We start from the raw sequence: 20002 nt of genomic DNA, 5'->3' as shown, positions 1-20002 counted from the left end.
TACTAATACAAAACAAGTTTAGACAGACTAATAATAGGCCCAGAAACTGACTCTAGGGCAGCAGCCATTCTCTCTTTAAGGAAGAAAAACCCTGCATGTCTACAGAGATAGCTCCCTAAGTGACAGACATAGGACAGCTCAGACTCACATAATTGGCATAAATATCTGTGTGATTCCACTCCAAGCCATCGTCCAGTACAGTAATAACAACTCCTTTGCCAGTAATACCCTTTTGCCAAACAGGTATTACATGCAAGTCCAGCTTGGGCAGAGATGCAGTCATTCTGGTGTCTTGCTAGTGAAGAAAAACAAGAAACATCGAGAAAATTATGATCTCTCTTGCTTAATCATGAACTTAAGACCATTTTTTTCTTTTTCCTTGGGTAATGAGAAGGGAATTGGGTAAAGTAAAAGCATAAAGTTGAGGGTATAAGCCAAGTAACCCATTTTATGCTAGTCTTCTAGTTGTCCTAAGGAAAAAAAAAATCATGAGACATGAATTATCCTCTTATCTTAACTACACATATTGGTTTTTTTTCTAGTTGTTTAACAAGCTCAAGCTTTCCTGGTACTAAAGCTTTATTTCATCTCACTGAAGTTCTAAGTCTTCATTGCCACACTGAGGACTCTTTTTTTTTTTTTTTTTTGGTTTTACGGTTCTTGGAGAAATATTGTCCTAAGAGAGAACTATGGATGTGGAATGGCTAGGAGACTGTAGTCTTACTAGAAATTGAAATTTAATAGTCTTTTCTACATATATGCCATTTAAGTAATTTTTTTCCTTTTCAGGTAATTTTCCTGATATTTAGTGGGTCAAGCTATACAGAAGAGCTGGGAAACAGAATAACACATTCATAAGCATGTAAGACAAGTAGTAAACTCCTTCCTTGGTGAAAGAGTCAGCAAGCAGTGCTTAAATAACCACAATAAAAATCCCATAAATGGGCTGTCACCTTGTCAATGTTCTGCATAAAAATGTAGTAATGAGGAAGATTCTTCAGGTGATTGTGAGGCTGCATCAGGCAAGTTGGAAATCCACAGCATTTTGATGGGCCCATGGTAGAGAAGAAGGTCTCCATGTAAGTTTCAACAGTAATTATAGTGTATAGTTGTTAAGGATATGGCCTCTAAAACCATGAATTTTGGCTCTACTAGTACTAGCCATGAGATTTAAGTAAATTATTCAATTTGGCAATGTCTCTGTTTTTTTGTTGCCGAAATAGTTAAAATTAGTAATTCTATCTATCTTAGCAATGTAAGAATTGAAAGAGAAAATGAGTTAGTGATATCAAACACTTAGAATGCAACTTAGATTTTCTTTTAGTCAATACACAAAATGTGTTAGTGGACACAGGTCTTCTGCTGGGATCAGCAAGTATTGCTTAATTTAAACAAAAGGAATGAGGAACTTATGGTCTTCCATATCTAATATAGAATCAAAAACCTTAGTTTGTGGCTATGAAAATTATCTTTACTCTATTCCCAGCAGCAAGTCCATTTACTAGTAGTCTATGCCTCTACTGTAGAGGCTTGATATTACAACATCAGAGAACATGTTAAAGACATGTTCATACACCAGTCAAGACCTTGTAAATACCTTAAAGGAACCATGATTTGAAAACCTAAGTATTTGTAAATAGTTTCCTAGTATTTCTTCTTTCTGCCTGATTTAAAGATTCTTATTTGAATTATGTCAAAAAACTGTTGGTTTTGGACTGCATATTGTTATGACTATTGTCTATAAGTGATCTAGAGAATTCTCTAGAGAAAATTCTACCACCATAGTGGTCATAATATGAGTTGTGTACCTAAAAATTACTTCTGGCTAGGACATTATTCCTCTGCACTTACACCAGCTACACTTAAGAAGACACACAGACAATGAGCATTAACAGATGGATTTGTTTTAGCCACCCATTCAGCAAAACAAAAGATTCATGCCATGAATTTTCCATCAGCGCTGCTTTTTAGATAGTATAAGCTTCTGCCAAATTCTATATTAGATATTGTGATGACTATTCTTGGTTGTCAACTAAACTACATTTGGATTAATTAAAACACAAATGGCTGGGCATACCTATGACAGATTTTCTTCTTAATTAGATAATTTGAAATGAGAAGATCTACTTCTAATCCAGATCTTTTGAGGTACAAAGATACACCTTTAATCTGGGCCATACCCTTGGCAGATATCCTATATGAAGGACATAGAAGAAAGAAGCTAGCTCTTTCTTTGCCGTCGTGCTCTCATTTGTAAGTCTACTCATTACCTGGCATTAATGATTTCAGTATATAAAGAAGACCAGTTGAGACTTCCAGACTCAGGGACTGAACAACTAATGTGTTCTTGGACCTTCCATTGGTAGATGGCCATTGTTGGAATAGCTGGAACACAGCCCATAGCCATTCTAATAAATCCCCTTTATAGATGATAAATATAGACAGATGTAGATGATATGTAGATAGTTTTTCTATAAATTCTGTTTTCTAAAAACGCTAATACTGATACATGGATAGACAAACAGATCCACCATGAAGATGATATAGCAGTATAAAGATCCTAGATCCTAAATGTTCCTTTCAGTACTTACCAAGTACCACTGCTGATTCCACATTGGATCATTGAAGAGATTCAATGCTGAGTCTCTTGGAACTGAACGTTTTCTTCTCTCTTTTTCATATTGTTGTTCCGCCCATATCACCTACAAATATTTCATAATAAAATTAAAATCATGCTTCTACCTAGATATATTTATCTTCCCTCTGTGTCCAAAATCCTCTTCCCCAAAGTGCACATATCATAGTGATATTTTTACCTGACCTCAAACTGCCAGCCCAGGGAGAAGAAAAGATTTCCAACTGAGGAGACAATTGTTTCCTCCATTACAATAAAAGTGCACTCCTAGCAGGAGGAGAAGCAGCAAGTGCAGCACTTAGACCTTTAGATTATTCTCACCTTGCTTACAGTGGGAATAGACCTGCAGAAAGTTGTCATCAGGAAATAGGCCATAATGCAAATTTGTCCATTTTAATGGGTAAGTCAACAAGCCAGGGCCCTCAGAGACTATTACAGCACTCTTTTTCTTTTTCATCTTTATTAAATTGGGTATTTCTTATTTACATTTAGATTGTTATTCCCTTTCCCCATTTCCAGGCAAACATCCCCCTAACTGCTCCCCCTTCTCTATGGGTGTTACCCTCCCCATCCTCCCCACATTACCACCCTCCCCCCAACAATCATGTTCACTGAGGGTTCAGTCTTGGCAGGACCAAGGACTGCCCCTTCGACTGGTGCTCTTACTAGGCTATTCATTGCTACCTATGAGGTTGGAGCCCAGGGTCAGTTCATGTATCATCTTTGGGTAGTGGTTTAGTCTCTGGAAGCTCTGGTTGGTTGACATTGTTGTTCATATGGGGTCTCAAGCCCCTTCAAGCTCTTTCAGTACTTTCTAAGATTCCTTCAATGGGGGTTGCATTCTCAGTTCAGTCGTTTAATGATGGCATTCGCCTATGTATTTGCTGTATTCTGGCTGTATCTCTCCAGAGACGTCTACATCCTGTTCCTGTCGGGCTTCATTTCTTTGCTTCATCCATCTTATCTATTTTGTTGACTGTATGTGTATGAGCCAAATGTGGGGCAGGCTCTAAATGGGTGTTCCTTCAGCCTCTGTTCTAAACTTTGCTTCCCTATTCCCTCCCAAGGGTATTCTTGTTCCCTTTTAAAGAAGGACTGAAGCACTCACACTTTGGTCATCCTTCTTGAGTTTCATGTGTTCTGTTTATCTAGGGTAATTCGAGTATTTGGGCTAATAGCCACTTATCAATGAGTGCATACCACGTATGCTTTTCTGTGATTGGGTTACCTCACTCAGGATGATATTTTCCACTTCCATCCATTTGCCTATGAATTTCATAAAGTTATTGTTTTGATAGCTGAGTAGTATTCCACTGTGTAGATGTACCACATTTTCTGTATCCATTCCTCAGTTGAAGGGCATCTGGGTCCTTTCCAGCTTCTGGCTATTATAAATAAGGCTGCAATGAACATAGTGGAGCATGTGTCTTTGTTATATGTTGGGACATCTTTTGGGTATATGCCCAAGAGAGATATAGCTGGGTCCTCAGGTAGTTCAATGTCCAATTTTATGAGGAAACTCAAGACTGATTTCCAGAATGGTTGTACCAGTCTGCAATCCCACCAACAATGGAGGAGTGTTCCTCTTTCTTCACATCCTCACGAGCATTTGCTGTCATCTGAATTTTTGATCTTAGCCATTCTCACTGGTGTAAGGTGAAATCTCAGGTTTGTTTTGATTTGTATTTCCCTTATGACTAAAGATGTTTAACATTTCTTTAGGTGTTTCACAGCCATTCGGCGTTCCTCAGCTGTGAATTCTTTGTTTAGCTCTGAACCCCATTTTTTTTATTTTTTTTTTATTTTTTTTTTATTAACTTGAGTATTTCTTATATACATTTCGAGTGTTATTCCCTTTCCCGGTATCCGGGCAAACATCCCCCTCTCCCCTCCCCTTCCTTATGGGTGTTCCCCTCCCGACCCTCCCCCCATTGCCACCCTCCCCCCAACAGTCTAGTTCACTGGGGGTTCAGTCTTAGCAGGACCCAGGGCTTCTCCTTCCACTGGTGCTCTTACTAGGATATTCATTGCTACCTATGAGGTCAGAGTCGAGGGTCAGTCCATGTATAGTCTTTAGGTAGTGGCTTAGTCCCTGGAAGCTCTGGTTGCTTAGCATTGTTGTACATATGGGGTCTCGAGCCCCTTCAAGATCTTCCAGTTCTTTCTCTGATTCCTTCAACGGCGGTCCTATTCTCAGTTCAGTGGTTTGCTGCTGGCATTCGCCTCTGTATTTGCTGTATTCTGGCTGTGTCTCTCAGGAGCGATCTACATCCGGCTCTTGTAGGTCTGCACTTCTTTGCTTCATCCATCTTGTCTAATTGGGTGGCTGTATATGTATGGGCCACATGTGGGGCAGGCTCTGAATGGGTGTTCCTTCAGTCTCTGTTTTAATCTTTGCCTCTCTCTTCCCTGCCAAGGGTATTCTTGTTCCCCTTTTAAAGAAGGAGTGAAGCGTTCACATTTTGATCATCCGTCTTGAGTTTCATTTGTTCTAGGCATCTAGGGTAATTCAAGCATTTGGGCTAATATTATTTGTCTCCTTGCAGTCTAACTTCATGAGTTCTTTGTATATTTTAGATATAAGCCCTCTATAAGTTGTAAGATTAGTAAAAATCTTTTCCCAATCTGTTGGTTGCCATTTTGTCCCAACAACAGTGTCCTTTGCCTTACAGAAGCTTTGCAGTTTTATGAGATCCCATTTGTCGATTCTTGATCTTAGAGCATAAGCCATTGGTGTTTTGTTCAGGAAATTTACTCCAGTGCCCATGTGTTCAAGATGCTTCCCTACTTTTTCTTCTATTAGTTTGAGTGTATCTGGTTTGATGTGGAGGTCCTTGATCCACTTGAACGGAAGCTTTGTACATGGTGATAAGCATCGATTGATCTGCATTCTTCTACATGCTGACCTCCAGTTGAACAAGCACCATTTACTGAAAAATGCTATCTTTTTTCCATTGGATGGTTTTGGCTCCTTTGTCAAAAATCAAGTGACCATAGGTGTGTGGGTTCATTTCTGGGTCTTCTATTCTATTCCACTGGTCTAGCTGTCTGTCTCTGTACCAATACCATGCTGTTTTTATCACTATTTCCCTGTAATACGGCTTGAGTTCAGGGATAGTGATTCCCCTGGAAATCATTTTATTGTTGAGGATAGTTTTAGCTATCCTGGGTTTTTTGTTATTCCAGATAAATTTGCAAATTGTTCTGTCTAACTCTCTGAAGAATTGGATTGGTATTTAGATGGGGATTGCACTGAATCTGAGGATCGCTTTGGGTAAATTGACCATTTTTACTATATTAACCCTGCCAATCCATGAGCATGGGAGATCCTTCAATCTTCTGAGATTTTCTTCTATTTCTTTCTTCAGAGACATGAAGTTCTTATCATACATATCTTTCACTTGCTTGGTTAAAGTCACAGCGAGGTATTTTATATTATTTGGGACTATTGTGAAGGGTGTCATTTCCCTAATTTCTTTCTCAGCTTGTTTCTCTTTTGTGTAGAGGAAGGCTACTGATTTATTTGAGTCAATTTTATACCCTGCCACTTTGCTGAATGTGTTTATCAGATTTAGTAGTTCTCTGGTGGAACTTTTGGGATCACTTAAATATACAATCATATCATCTGCAAATAGTGACTTTTTCTTTCCCAATCTTTATCCCTTTGATCTCCTTTTGTTGTCTGATTTCTCTACCTAGAACTTCAAGAACTATATTGCATAAGTAGGGGGAGAGTGGGCAGCCTTGTCTAGTCCCTGATTTCAGTGGGATTGCTTCAAGTTTCTCTCCATTTAGTTTAATGTTAGCAACTGGTTTGCTGTATATGGCTTTTACTATGTTTAGGTATGGGCCTTGAATTCCTGTTCTTTCCAGGACTTTTATCATGAAGGGGCATTGAATTTTGTCAAATGCTTTCTCAGCATGTAATGAAATGATCATGTGGTTTTTATCTTTCAGTTTGTTTATATAGTGGATTACATTGATGGTTTTCCATATATTAAACCATTCCTGCATGCCTGGGATGAAGCCTACTTGACCATGATGGATGATTGTTTTGACATGTTCTTGGATTCGGTTTGCCAGAATTTTATTGAGTATTTTTGTGTCGATATTCGTAAGGGAAACTGTTCTGAAGTTATTTTTCTTTGTTGGGTCTTTGTGTGGTTTAGGTATAAGAGTAATTGTGGGTTCATAGAAGGAATTCGGTAGCTTTCCATCTGTTTCAATTTTGTGGAATAGTTTGGATACTATTGGTATGAGGTCTTCTATGAAGGTCTGATAGAATTCTCCACTGAACCCATCTGGACCTGGGCTCTTTTTGGTTGGGAGACCTTTAATTACTTCTTCTATTTCTGTAGGAGTTATGGGGTGTGTAAATGGTTTATCTGTTCCTGATTTAACTCTGGTACCTGGTATCTCTCTAGGAAATTGTCCATTTCCTGCAGATTTTCATGTTTTGTTGAATATAGGCTTTTGTAGTAGGATCTGATGATTTTTTTTTTAATTTCCTCTGATTCTGTAGTTATCGCCCCCTTTTCATTTCTGATTTTGTTAATTTGGATACACTCTCTGTGTCCTCTGGTTATTCTAGCTAAGGGTTTATCTATTTAGTTGGTTTTCTCAAAGAACCAGCTTTTGGTTCTGTTGATTCTTTCTATGGTCCTTTTTGTTTCTACTTGGTTGATTTCAGCCCTGAGTTTGATTATTTCCTGCCTTCTACTCCTCCTGGGTATATTTGCTTCTTTTTGTGCTAGAGCTTTTAGGTGTGCTGTCAAGCTGCTGATATATGGTCTTTCCTGTTTCTTTCTGCAGGCACTCAGAGCTATGAGATTTCCTCTTAGCACAGCTTTCATTGTGTCCCATAAGTTTGGGTATGTTTTGCCTTCATTTTCATTAAATTCTAAGAAGTTTTTAATTTCTTTCTTTATTTCTTCCTTGACCAGGTTATCATTGAGTAGAGCATTGTTCAATTTCCATATATATGTGGGTGTTCTTGCAGCACTCTTGTTGCTTCATTTCTCTCTCCAAATACAAAGGTAAAAATTATGAGTGCTATACAAGAATGGTGCTATGTGTGTAAATTTGAAATTTTGGCTCCCCTGTGTTTTACATCCTGCCCAAGAGTATTTAATATAAGAAACAGATTGAAAACCTGAGGTGATAAATGTGCATTACTGACTAGGCAAACTTGTCATTAGTTCACCCTCATGCATTACACAAGCAGATCTGACAATACAAAAATTACATGGCCCACATCTCTGGCATAATCTTATTATACTTGAGGCCTGGAGAAAATACAAGACTGTCTTGTGTTATTGTCATTATGAGATAATACTATAATTCTTATTTTGCTGGAAAATATGACTCTTTCCTGCTCCTGAAACAGTCTTTCTGTTATGTATGTAGTGAGAGTCCACTGTGAGCTAGGATATGTTTAATATAAGAATGTCCACGTATCAAATCCAAAAATAAAACTGAAAAACAATATTCAGCTGAAGGCCAAAGATATCCACTAGGAATGTCTTGAATTTTCAATTGAAATTATATTGGAAGCTAATTATAAATATGAGGACAGACTGGAGTTTCAGCAATTAATCACTATAATTTATTTTAAAGTGCTTGCATTTTCAAACTCAATTGTTTCATCTTAAAATAACACGCTACCTGAAATACATTTTCTGTTGTCTAGCTGGGTCTTTAAAAGCTGGCTACTAAACGACACATGTAAGTCTTTGTGGGAGGGGATCACTTAAAGTTGGGAATTTCATCAGTCTGGTGCGTTTCATGGAATGTATTTAAAAGAATATTTTCCTCCATTATAAAAATCCAGCTAAGTGAAAATCAAGAGCAGTTCATAAAAAAAGTGGTATTACCATTTGATCAGATAAACATTCAATTGTACCAAACCATGCTGTGATTAATGTCATTAACCCGAATTGCATATTAATCTCTACAAAAGCAGACTAAATGGAATGGAGAAAATTGTCCATGCCTTCTGATTATGCATAATGATTTCCATGGGTTTGTAAATAATACTTTGATCTGTAAAAAGTACTAAATATCATCTTGTCCTGTGTAACTTTTAAGACTCCTAAGTATTTCCTAAAGTAAATTTATCTTGAGGTAAAATTTTCATAAGATTTATAACCTACATGGAAAAAATTTTTATTGATGAATAATTATTAACCTTTTGTTGTATCTTGAGATTTCACAAAAATTTACTGAAATAACTGAAGGGGAGAATTAATCAATATGTTCACTTGCATGAGATATTTTGAATAAGAATAGCTGGCACACTCTACTTTGTGCAGGTTTTTCCTTGAAAATGACAAGGGATTTCATTTCATCATTGAGTTTCTCATACATCTATTTAGGCAGAGGAGTAAATTTTTCTGCCATATCCAAGGATTAAAAACCTAGTCAGGATACTGGAAGCTGGTCAGCTTCTTAGGGCACATATACAAGAAGCCATCTACTTTGTTCGGGGATGTAAGAGACAATATCACTAGACTAAAGAACTTTTCAAATAAGGTTGCTGGTTTCCAGTTTGGCCTGCTATATCTAGCAGGTTGACATAAAGAATTAGCAATAGGCCAGTATGAGCTGCAGGATTGTGGTCATACTGATAAAATAACATTAATATGGTAGGTTCTACTACTTTTGAACTCTGCAGCCCAAATTCCAACAATTTTCTCTCTTCACAATTTGTTTTCTTATTTAAAGAAAATCAAGGAGCAAGCCAAACCATGAAGTAATTCACAGGCTTCCTATATCCATGTACTTTCAACTGTTGTTATTTCCTTTCTTCATTTTCTCCTTCCTCCCAAAGTTAAGAGATTGCTTTGTATTTCTCACTGATATTGTCTTGGTGTTCTTGTACATAGACATTTGTCCAACTAGCATGCATTTCTCCAGGAATGCCAGGAAAGACAGCATTGTCATATAGTATTCCAATACTCCTAATGTATTTATTCTTTCCTAGTAGCATAGCTGCTGATCTCGAAATTAGACCCCCAAATCAATAGGTATATTAAATATGTAATCAAATTTTCTTTACCCTATTTATGTATATATACCCTAGACATGTCTTGCTGTTGCCAAATAATTATGACTTGGTTCACAAACCAGTATGAAAAAAAAACTGATATCAACAAAACGTAACATGTTTGAAACACCTCATAAAGAAGTGGAGTAGAAGCTTTCTTATAAATACTAATATTTTTCCTGAGTGAGGTAACCAACATGGTATGCACTCATTGATAAGTGGCTATTAGCCCAAATACTTGAATTACCCTAGATCCACAGAACACATGAATCTCAAGAAGGATGACCAAAATGTGAATGCTTCACTCCTTCTTTAAAGGGAGAACAACAATACCCTTGGGAGGGAATGGGGAGGCAAAGTTTAGAACGGAGGCAGAAGGAACACCCATTCAGAGCCTGCCCCACATGTGGCCCATACATATACAGCCACCCAATTAGATAAGGTGAATGAAGCAAAGAAGTGCAGACCAACAGGAACCGGATGTAGATCTCTCCTGAGAGACACAACTAGAATACAGCAAATACATAGGCAAATGCCAGCAGCGAACCACTGAAATGAGAATGGGACCCCCGTTGAAGGATTCAGAGAAATGACTGAAAGAGCTTGAAGGGGCTTGAGACCCCATATGAACAACAATGCCAACCAATCAGAGCTTCCAGAGACTAAGCCACTACCCAAAGACTATACATGGACTGACCCTGGGCTCCAACCTCATAGGTAGCAATGAATAACCTAGTAAGATCACCAGTGGAAGGGGAAGCCCTTGGTCCTGCCAAGACTGAACCCCCAGTGAATTGGGGGTGATTGTTGGGGGGAGGACGGTAATGGGGGGAGGATGGGGAGGGGAACACCTATAGAGAAGGGGAGGGGGAGCAGTTAGGGGGATATTGGCCTGGAAACCAGGAAAGGGAATAACAATCGAAATGTAAATAAGAAATACTCAAGTTAATAAAGAAGAAAAAAAAGAAATACTCAAGTTAATAAAGATGGAAAAAATACTAATATTTTTTATCAGTGCAAATGGTAAAAAGCTTTTCATTTACATGTCAGTGTTATTAAAATCAGGGGTGGACATTACATGTTACAATTACACATAATTGAATAAATATTAAAATTATATTTACATATTCTGAGTTCAAGGATGTCAAGAAGGAACATTTCTTATTTGCCACATAACATATGAAAGGCTTTTGACTGACAATAGTCAATTATTTCATCAATGCCTCTCTCTGATCTGCACTCAAAACTCAAGTTTATACATGTAAATCTTTACCACACATAACTAAGCATATGTATAAAATTAACATTTGTTAGCTTATTATAATCCAAACATATCATGAGCTCAATTTCACAGAAAGAAAATAATAAGTAATTATAAATTAGTAATCATTGTCACAATACAAAAGAATCAAATGCTTCTGTTGGGAGTCATAGAAAACAGTCGGTTAGGCTGAGAATTTGAGAACAAATGCGAACTTACACGATCATCATCAGATAACCTCTTAGTGATATGAAGAGCACTTCTTCGGGATCTTCGAGGATGATTTTTGTGTTTGAATAAATAGTGATTTTCAAGTGATCCAATCTATTAAAAAATCAAAATATCAATACACTTTCTTCAGAATGTGTATATGGACAATTTAAAATGGTCAACTCATGCTAACTAAAGTTGTCTTTTATTAATAAACATATATTCCATTAAATCCACTGAAGTTGACTTTATGAGGAAGGCATAGAAGTTTTGAGATGATCTTTGGAATGTATCTTGCTCTGGCTTCATACTTGAGAATAGTGATGCTTCTATTTCATGTAATTTAGAGAAAGTACCTTGTATTTTCTTGCATGAAAAAATATTTCTCAATGCCTATTTAAACAAACATATCCTGCCAGGAAACAATGATTTGTGGTATACAAGAAAATCTATTCAGATTTTAAAAAATTTAATAAAATAAATTTAACATTCAGTTAAAATAAGATATTGTAGATATAAAGTGTTTGAATCAATTGTGATTAATGTCATCAGCCATTATTGGTGATTCTGGTTTTTAGAAGTTCAATGCTTTCAGGAAGTGTACTGTATTCAGACAGGGGCCTCACCTTAGGCTATGTATACTTCTTTGGTGATTATATCCTCTGGTTCATTTAGAACTATTGCTTGTTTTTTACACAAAACAGTATAAAATGTTAATTGACTAAATCTTTTAATGCTTTTTTTAATTAAGAGATTAATGATTGTACTGTTTCAAAGAAAATAGATGTTCTCTAAGTTGCTAGTTTTCATAACTGAGAAAATCACTTTCTGTAGAAATGCTGAGGCTCGTTTCCAAAACAGAGCCTTGGGCTGAGAATCTCCTGAGAGCTGTAGCTGGATCTGGGAGGACAAGTCAAAAGCCATGAGACAAGGTTAGGATTGCACAGCTCTGTTTCTACCACCAGCTACCTCTGCTCCTTGTCTCTGTCCTCTTCCTAGCTTTGTCATGAGGCTATAATGTTAGGATGCTTGCCATAGTGTGATTTTAGAATGCTGGACAAAATGGGAAGGAAGCCAAACCGGGAAAGCACCATTAGTCATTTACAAATCATTATTCTTTGAAATTATTATTTTGTTATTGAATATGGCATTTTAACAAAAAATGACTAGAGGGAAGCTAGTTTATTTTGAAAAAAAATATACATAGCGGTCTAGGTTTAGATGTGTGTGTGATGCTAATGTGTGACATGTGGAGGAGGAGAATCTTATATTTTCTTTTCCAGTCACACATACCAGGCTGTTGACTAGATATCACCTCTCCCACTCAGAACAAACAAATTTCCATGGTGCTTATATTACCCACCAAGAAAATTCCAACAGCTATTCTCTCTCTCTTTGGTCCCCAAATGCTCAAGAAATGCAAACAATAACCAAATAATACAAAGCAGCTTTGTTTCTGTTTCCCCTATAACCTGTTTTCTATATCTAAAGGGCCTTCTCCAATCCCACTCACCATATTATTCTGACAGCCCCAGACTTTTCTCCTCAATTCTTGTGTATTAGATAAGATATCTAATAGCTTTAGATTAGATAAGATATCTAGTAGCTTTCTTTCAGGCCTCCCAAATTCCCTTCTACCCTTTTCTCCTTCTATCAAAAAATAAAAAATAAAAAAATAAAAGCTGACTTAAACCACCAACTACAACATCTCTTACAGAAATTTCATTCGGTTGCAATTATTTATTTCTAATCCACCATCCTTAGCATTTCTTTTCCTCCTTTTATTCTTTAGTCCCTAAGGCACAGCCTGAAAGTGTTCAGAAAGACTCTGGGAATTTTATTGAGTTTCATGCTGGGCCTTTCAAGATCATTTAGCTCACGGAGTTAGAGAATGAAGCCTCTGGCTAGAGAAGGCTTATTTCCTAGTGGATTTGATGTATGGAATAGACACCGCCTACACAGATTACTCATCCATGACTTCAGAGTCTCAATCACCACCTCCAGAATAGAAAAGGCGCCAAAATGTTTTACAACTCTTTATTCCCTCCTTCCCTGCTTAACTGTGGACAATCTCCCTGGCAAGGGTCAGGGCTTTAATGGAAAGAAATGCCCAGATTAGAACTCGCACCCTCTAGGATTCCCCTTTGGGACCACTCTGCCCAAGCAGGCTCCCACTTCTGTGCGCCCTCCCCACCTGCCTGTTAATTCAGCATACACTTGGACAAATATCAGTTTATTTCATAACCCGAACACCCCAGGATATATTTGCTCACTTGGCTGAAGAACAAGAAGGAAAGAGATCCTTTCCTCACAGTCATTTCTGCAACCAGACCCTGCTAAGACACTGGCCATGCAAAGTTAGGAAGCTCAGACTTCCCAAGTAAGAAGGAAAAAGCCTGAATTCCCCCATTGGCGATGCTTTCCCTTACCTAACCCTCTTCCTGTTTCCGCTACAGACTCTGAACCACCACCACCACCACCACCACCACCACCACCACCACCACCACCACCACCACCACCACCAACTGATCTCTGAGTTACTAATCCCAGCAGCTGGGCGTGCCCTCACATACAGGCATCTCAGAGGCTGCTTGGCTGGCCCCTGTTTTCAGAACTGGGAGCTGGTGCTGCCATATTGAAAAGAAGGAAAGCGCCGGCTCTGGACACAAGCTGCCTGTGTCCCAGGGGGACCGAGCGCACTCCCTTTTCCAAGGTAGGTGAGACTCCCGTGTGCACCTCAAGTTCCCTGAACAAACGCAGAGGGATTTTTATTTTATTTTCCAAACCTCGAGGAAGCAGATTTCAAATTTAGAGACGACAACAGAGAGAACTGGGTCGGCTGAGCTGGGGTAGCTTCCTCTTGTTTAGTGGCGCCCAGCCCAAACAATAAATAATGCAAGCATTTCCCCTGTAAAAGCGCGCGCGCGGAGGGGAGGGGGATTGAGGGAGATTCTCCTAGCTGCTTGCGACACTGGGCGCGGGGTAGTGCAATCTGAGGCTCCTTCTCGGGAGTCTGCACTTCGTCCCTACCAGCGTCCTTAAGCCCCAGAAAGTTTCTCAAAAGTGAAAACTCTTACCTGACCCAAGAGGTCATAGCCCAGCTCTTCGGCAATGGCAGAAGCAGCTTCTGGCCCTCCATGTATCTCCGCCGCCCATTCATTGACAAACTGCCTCTTCGCTTTTACACTGTTCAGTGCACACCAAACGCAAAAGAGGGTGAAAGCAGTACACTGCAGAGTCCAACCTCTTTGCTTCATGGCTCGCACAAGTAGGAAGGGCTGAGAGAAAAGAAGCAAGATCAGAAACACACCAGCTAGGCTAGACCTTTCCACCCTGCACACTGCTCCTGGCTCTGGGTTGCTTTACTAGAGCTAGGAGGCTCCCTGGGAGAGGCTGGGCGGCGATGAGCCAGCGCTCACTGAAGCACTTCAGTCTCCTGGCTGAGAGGAGCCCCAGCCTTCCCAGCCAGAATAGAAATGAATGTTTACACGTCAAATCGACGAAAGCCATCTCTTGACGTCAGATCTACCTAGACTGGGAACTGGATGGTATTCGCGGCGGGGTGGAGAAGTGACTAAAATAGGCAGGGAAGGATTAAGAAAAGGAAAAAAACAAAACAAAAACAAAACAAAACAAAATTAATCAATCAAACAAACAAACAAAAAAAAGCACAAAACTGATCAGTCAGTTCTGCTATCTGTTCTTAAATGAGAAACATCTCCATTCTTCAAAGAGAACCGCCTCATTTGAATTTAACTACCAAGACTCTAAGGCAGAAAGCACTTATCCCTCACTCCCTTCTTCCCACCCCCACCTTCCATTAATTTTCTCTATTACTTTATATCTCCTATGAACATACCTGGTGATGATGAATAAGGATAGGATTCTTATAATGGCCCTTGAGTATCAGCATTTGCTATAAAACAGACAAAAACTAGAGTTGAGCTTTAATCTTTCAATCTGCCAGGCTGGGGGCAGAGGAGGAAAGTTACCTGATGCATTGTTTCAAATCACCTAAGAAAATAAGTATTTCCTCGTTTTAAGTACTACACAACGTTTTCATAGTGTGTTTTAAATCCCTCGTAAATCCTCTTCTCTTGCTTCTGAACACCACTAAAACAATTTCTAAAATTCAACTCAGTAAGGGGATTGATTGATTGATTAGCAACACGAGTTTTTAAAATAGAGACGTGTTTTAAGTTTTCAACCAGAAGGTTTGAAGCCCCAAAGGCTTTTATATTGACTCAGGGAAGAGAGGGGCAAGTTTCATTAACCCAGAACTTTCTATTTTTCCCTCACTGGAGATTTCAGCTTTGGCGTTGACTTAAAGTTGTGCCAGCACTTTCACATTAAACCTTTGTGAAATAGAGATTGCTCTTAGAAGGAGAATAAGAAAATGTCCCTATGCCCACCTTCGAGACAGCATTCACACTGCCTTGATGGGCTCTATCTGGATTTGGAGGGATTGAACAGGCTAGAGACTTTAATATTCAGCACCGAGGTCTGAACAGCGACAGCCTCAGTGCCTCTGTGCAAGAGTCTTTGCTGCCCTGGCCAGCTCTCAGCAGCTTTATGTTTGACCTGGGTCTTTCCTACTTTTGAACAGCAAAATAGGAAGCCTTGATGGGAGTATAATGGGGTCCATGGTGGTTACTATGTGCATCTTGTTCACCGGACTGCTTTGGCAAGGAAAAGAAATGGAGAGATGTATTTTTTTCTGAAAAAAAAAAAATCTTTAACCTTCTAAGAGGGAAGGGAAGGAGTTGGAGTATGGGGGAAGATGGGATAGAGCGAGAAAAGGAAGGTCACTGGAAAGGGCACTAGGATAAACAGAGAAAAGAATTAAGAGATGTTTTCCACTATATGTAAACAAGACAAGACATGATAGAGGTTCAGTAGTGCTAAGGTGTATGTGTGTATGGAGGGGAGTGGGAGTCATTAGTGCTAAGGCATATGTGTGTGTGGGAAGGTTGTGCCCACTTGTATTTGTGTATACCTTCATGTATGCTCAGAGACCAGAAAACAAAGCTGGGTATCCTATTCTATCACTTTTTGCCTTATTTCTCTTGAGACAAGGTCTCTCACTGAACCTGTGTTAGACTGTCAGTCAGCAAACCCTAGCGATCCCCTTGTTTCTGTTCTTCATAGTCCTGATGTTAAACTGGGCCCTTTCAAGAAACTGTTTCTGGGATCTAAACTCAGATTTTTATTTGTGCTACAGCTGTCTCTCTAGCCCTTAATTCTTTTAGTAACATCTTAATCTTGCTGGTTTTTATAGAGAAGGGAATAATTCGGATACTGAATAGAACCGTGTTTCTACTGTGGCATGCCCATTGTGACTGCTCCCAATGCTCAGAGATTCAGTTAACAACTTATTGGATATTTGGAAAAGTAACAAGTGCAAGGTTAGTGTGAAAGAAGAAATACGTTCCCGTAGATCACAACATCTATTTGGCCTCAGAAAGCAAATTTATAAAGACTTTTGCTACTATAAAGTTAAATATGCAGCCTGACATAATATGCAGTTTGTTTAGTACAAACTGGACAGCCAAAAATAACATCTGCAGCCTTGGAATAATAGTATTCCAAGATTTTCAGAAATAACTAAGAATGTTGAGGGAGGAGGATGGCTTCAGTTAAGGCTGGGTAGCAAAACACAATATTATTTATAAATAAAAGGAATGGCAATAGAATAATTTAATATTTCCTAATACTGTGTAGGTTTAAACATTTGCTATGGGTAATAACTATAACTATGGGTGCTAACTCTATAATTAAAGCAGAAGGTGTTTTGGAACAAAATATATTTTAGAAGTAATATTTCATTAGTGGGTTTTTAGCCTAGAAAATAATATTTATGTGGTACACTGGGACAGACTGGAGAAATTTGGGTACTTCTTGTGTAGAACTTTTGGAAGATAATTTCCTTATAGGATGCAGTTATAATAAGAATATATTTTAATAATTGAAATAATTAATAATAATTGCAATATTTTAATAATATGAAAATTGAATGTAGATAACTTAAAATCAATAAATGAGTATAATCCTATCAAGACAACTTATCTTGAGTTTTATATTTGAAGTTAATATGCCATTTTTCAAGAAAATACTTTAATAAAATTTTGAGCTTATTAGTTTGTATAGAAAAGAGAATAATTCAGACACTATACCAAACTGTATCTCTATTATGGTATGCTTTAATAGCAAATAAATTTTTCATACTTTTGATGCTAAAAGAATGAAATATATTTATAAAGTAGAGAATGAAATGATTCTAAAACTAGCCAAAAATTGTAGCCTTTGGTTGATTTAAAATAATATAATGTTCCGTTGTCAAATTAACTATCATAATTCCATGTGAGGAAATTTAGAGATTCAGTATCCACCTGATTTTATATAGAGAGTAGTATAAAATAATATTGAATGCATAAATTGAAAAAGTATGGAGATTACCAGCTTTATCACAAATAGCAGAATTAGAAGCATTTAACATATGAGAAGACTGATATTGGAAACACCAAGTGATACTGTGCCTGGTGGGATTGTTGCTACATGACAGAAAGGGGTATGCTTAGAGTAAGTTGCTAAATTAATATCTGTGTGGTAGAACTCTTTTCTGCTTGTTTTAGTTACAGACACTGCTTCCCTGCCATTCCCCAAGGAAGAGAGATACTGATGATTCAGCCAGTTGGAAAGAACTGGTCTGTATAAATGGTAGAATAACAAGGCAAAGCTTGTGCAGGAAAAGGTTTAGAGTAGGTTAATAATTCTGAAGGACTTTTGTTGAATAAATTAGACCAATACTTATACTCTTGAATTTAATGTATAATTATTAAAATGGAACTAATAAGCACTCTTAAGTTCTATTGTTGAAAAATAATGGACCTTTTCTAATGAGAATGGATTATTCTATTTATTTTATATACAAACATTTAGTAAAACTTTTTCTTTCTTTAGAACAGATTCTTCAAAGATGTGCATTTACTGACTGTATTTTCATCATATCCCTTCCTTCCAGGAAGTGCTCCTGACACCTTTGTTCTCAAGTACTAGTGTGAACAAGTAAAACTCTTACCTTTCTCTTTTCTCAGTTCCTCTCAGAGAACTATTGGCTATTATCTCTGAAAATCAGTTAAAAGGTTCTTTGCGTCCCAAAGTGTGGTCTACACATCAGCATTACAGGTATCACTTGGGAGCTTAATTAAACATCCAGGCCTTTACCAGAACCCCAGAAACTACTGTACTTTTATCTAGCTCTTGATGTTTCTAACATAATTAGAGTTTGAAAAGCACTGGTAGTAGTTAACAAAACTTTTTCCAAATGACACTCCTGTGTGAGCCTCCTAACAAGTCTCCCATCTTTGGTTTGAATTGGTGCAAATAGTTACAAAGCTTTTCTTTTCTTTTACTTCTTTTCTTTTTTTTTTTCTTTCTCGGTGGGGACACAGATTTTAATATTGCCTTGTAGGACAATACTGACAAATTCAGTAGGACTTCTTTTGATAACTCAAGGTCTTCATTGTTTAAACATAGATTATTATGTCTTGATGACTTCTTTTCTATTCTATATTAAACATTCCTTGCCTTTTTATTGTTCTTACATTCCTGTTAATCAGGAATGGGCTACTTCTGATATAATTTTTAAAAATACATATGCAGAATGAAATATGACATGCATAACTGGCAAAATTTTGTGCTGGTCAAAGCAGGAATTTTGCCTTTATTCTGTTTTGTCACAGGAGTTTAAGTAGAATTTATTTTCTTTTTTCTTACTCAACTAATGGTCGACTAGATTCTTTATGTTCATTGTGCTGCTTTCAAATTATATTTTTGATCTGAGTATATAAGAGAAGGGTTAAGAGTGAATTTAAGATTTTTTCCTTTACTGAGTTTCAACATTATAAAATATTTAATTTTTTTATTTTATTACCAAGTGATTTGCTCCTAGTTTTATGTTATATTTAAATATCAGTTACACATTTGCATCTTCACTCAGTCTTCTAGATTACTTCTCTGTGGCTGTGATATAATATTTACCAAAAGCAGCTTGGAGGAGGAAAGGATTTATTTGGCATACCAGTTATAATCTAGCATCAACAGAAGCCAAGGCGGAATCTGAAGCAGAGACCACATATATGCCAGCAATGAATCCTCTTGTTCTCACTTTGCCTCTCATTTGCAATCATTCTTTTTTTCTGTTTCTTTCTCCTTCCCTCTACCTTTGAAATCCTGTACTTCTACAGCTGTTTTCAAGCTCTTCTAGAGAGTAAAGTATACATATGTCCAGTACTTTTAGGATCACATTTTTGACTTAATAACACAAACATGTTAGACGTTCAGGCCTTTTACCCTAACCCCAGAAAACCTCCTTCCACATTCAATACTGCAGACCTAGAGAAAAATGAAATGTCTGTCCTTGAGTGGGGCATTTTAGAATTGTTATTTGTCAGGTATAGATCATGTGACCAACACTGAATTTTTTTGTTTGTTTGTTTTTAGATGAGAGGAGAGAATTCTTTACTGACTTGAAGATACAGCACTAGATAAGGTAAGGTCAATTACTCAAAGGAATTGGGTGGGTCCCTGTAATAATAAAAGAAAACATGTTTAGAAATGTAAATAACCCGGGAAAGGGAATAACAGTCGAAATGTAAATAAGAAATACGTTAATAAAAATAAATAAATAAATAAATAAATAAATAAATAAATAGAAATGTAAATAATAATCACAATGCTCTTTAATGAGAAAAAGAGAATTAAAAATTTTCACAAACCACTTTACCATTTTTAATATCTTCCTTCCTACATTTCACACATTTACACATCGTTTAATATTCATATTTTTGAT

At 37.5% G+C, this 20002-nt stretch overlaps 1 protein-coding gene across 1 annotated transcript in view; it reads right to left on the bottom strand.

Annotated features, from left to right (window-relative positions):
- The window catches only part of Pcsk1 (proprotein convertase subtilisin/kexin type 1), a 46930-nt gene extending 32303 nt beyond the window's left edge, over nt 1–14627 (bottom strand). Inside the window, exons 1-4 of the mRNA NM_017091.2 lie at nt 14229–14627; nt 11161–11265; nt 2592–2702; nt 149–295 (exon numbers count right to left, since the gene is read on the bottom strand). Of these exons, the coding sequence (NP_058787.1) occupies nt 149–295; nt 2592–2702; nt 11161–11265; nt 14229–14408 (543 nt within the window). The 5' untranslated portion in view covers nt 14409–14627. The remainder of the gene's footprint in view (nt 1–148; nt 296–2591; nt 2703–11160; nt 11266–14228) is intronic.
- Between the last annotated feature and the right edge of the window lie 5375 nt (nt 14628–20002).

This window comes from Rattus norvegicus, chromosome 2 (assembly GCF_036323735.1).
Source record: "Rattus norvegicus strain BN/NHsdMcwi chromosome 2, GRCr8, whole genome shotgun sequence".
Taxonomy (NCBI): domain Eukaryota; kingdom Metazoa; phylum Chordata; class Mammalia; order Rodentia; family Muridae; genus Rattus; species Rattus norvegicus.
Note: the sequence above shows the minus strand (reverse complement) of the source record. Positions and strands in the feature narration are given on the sequence as shown.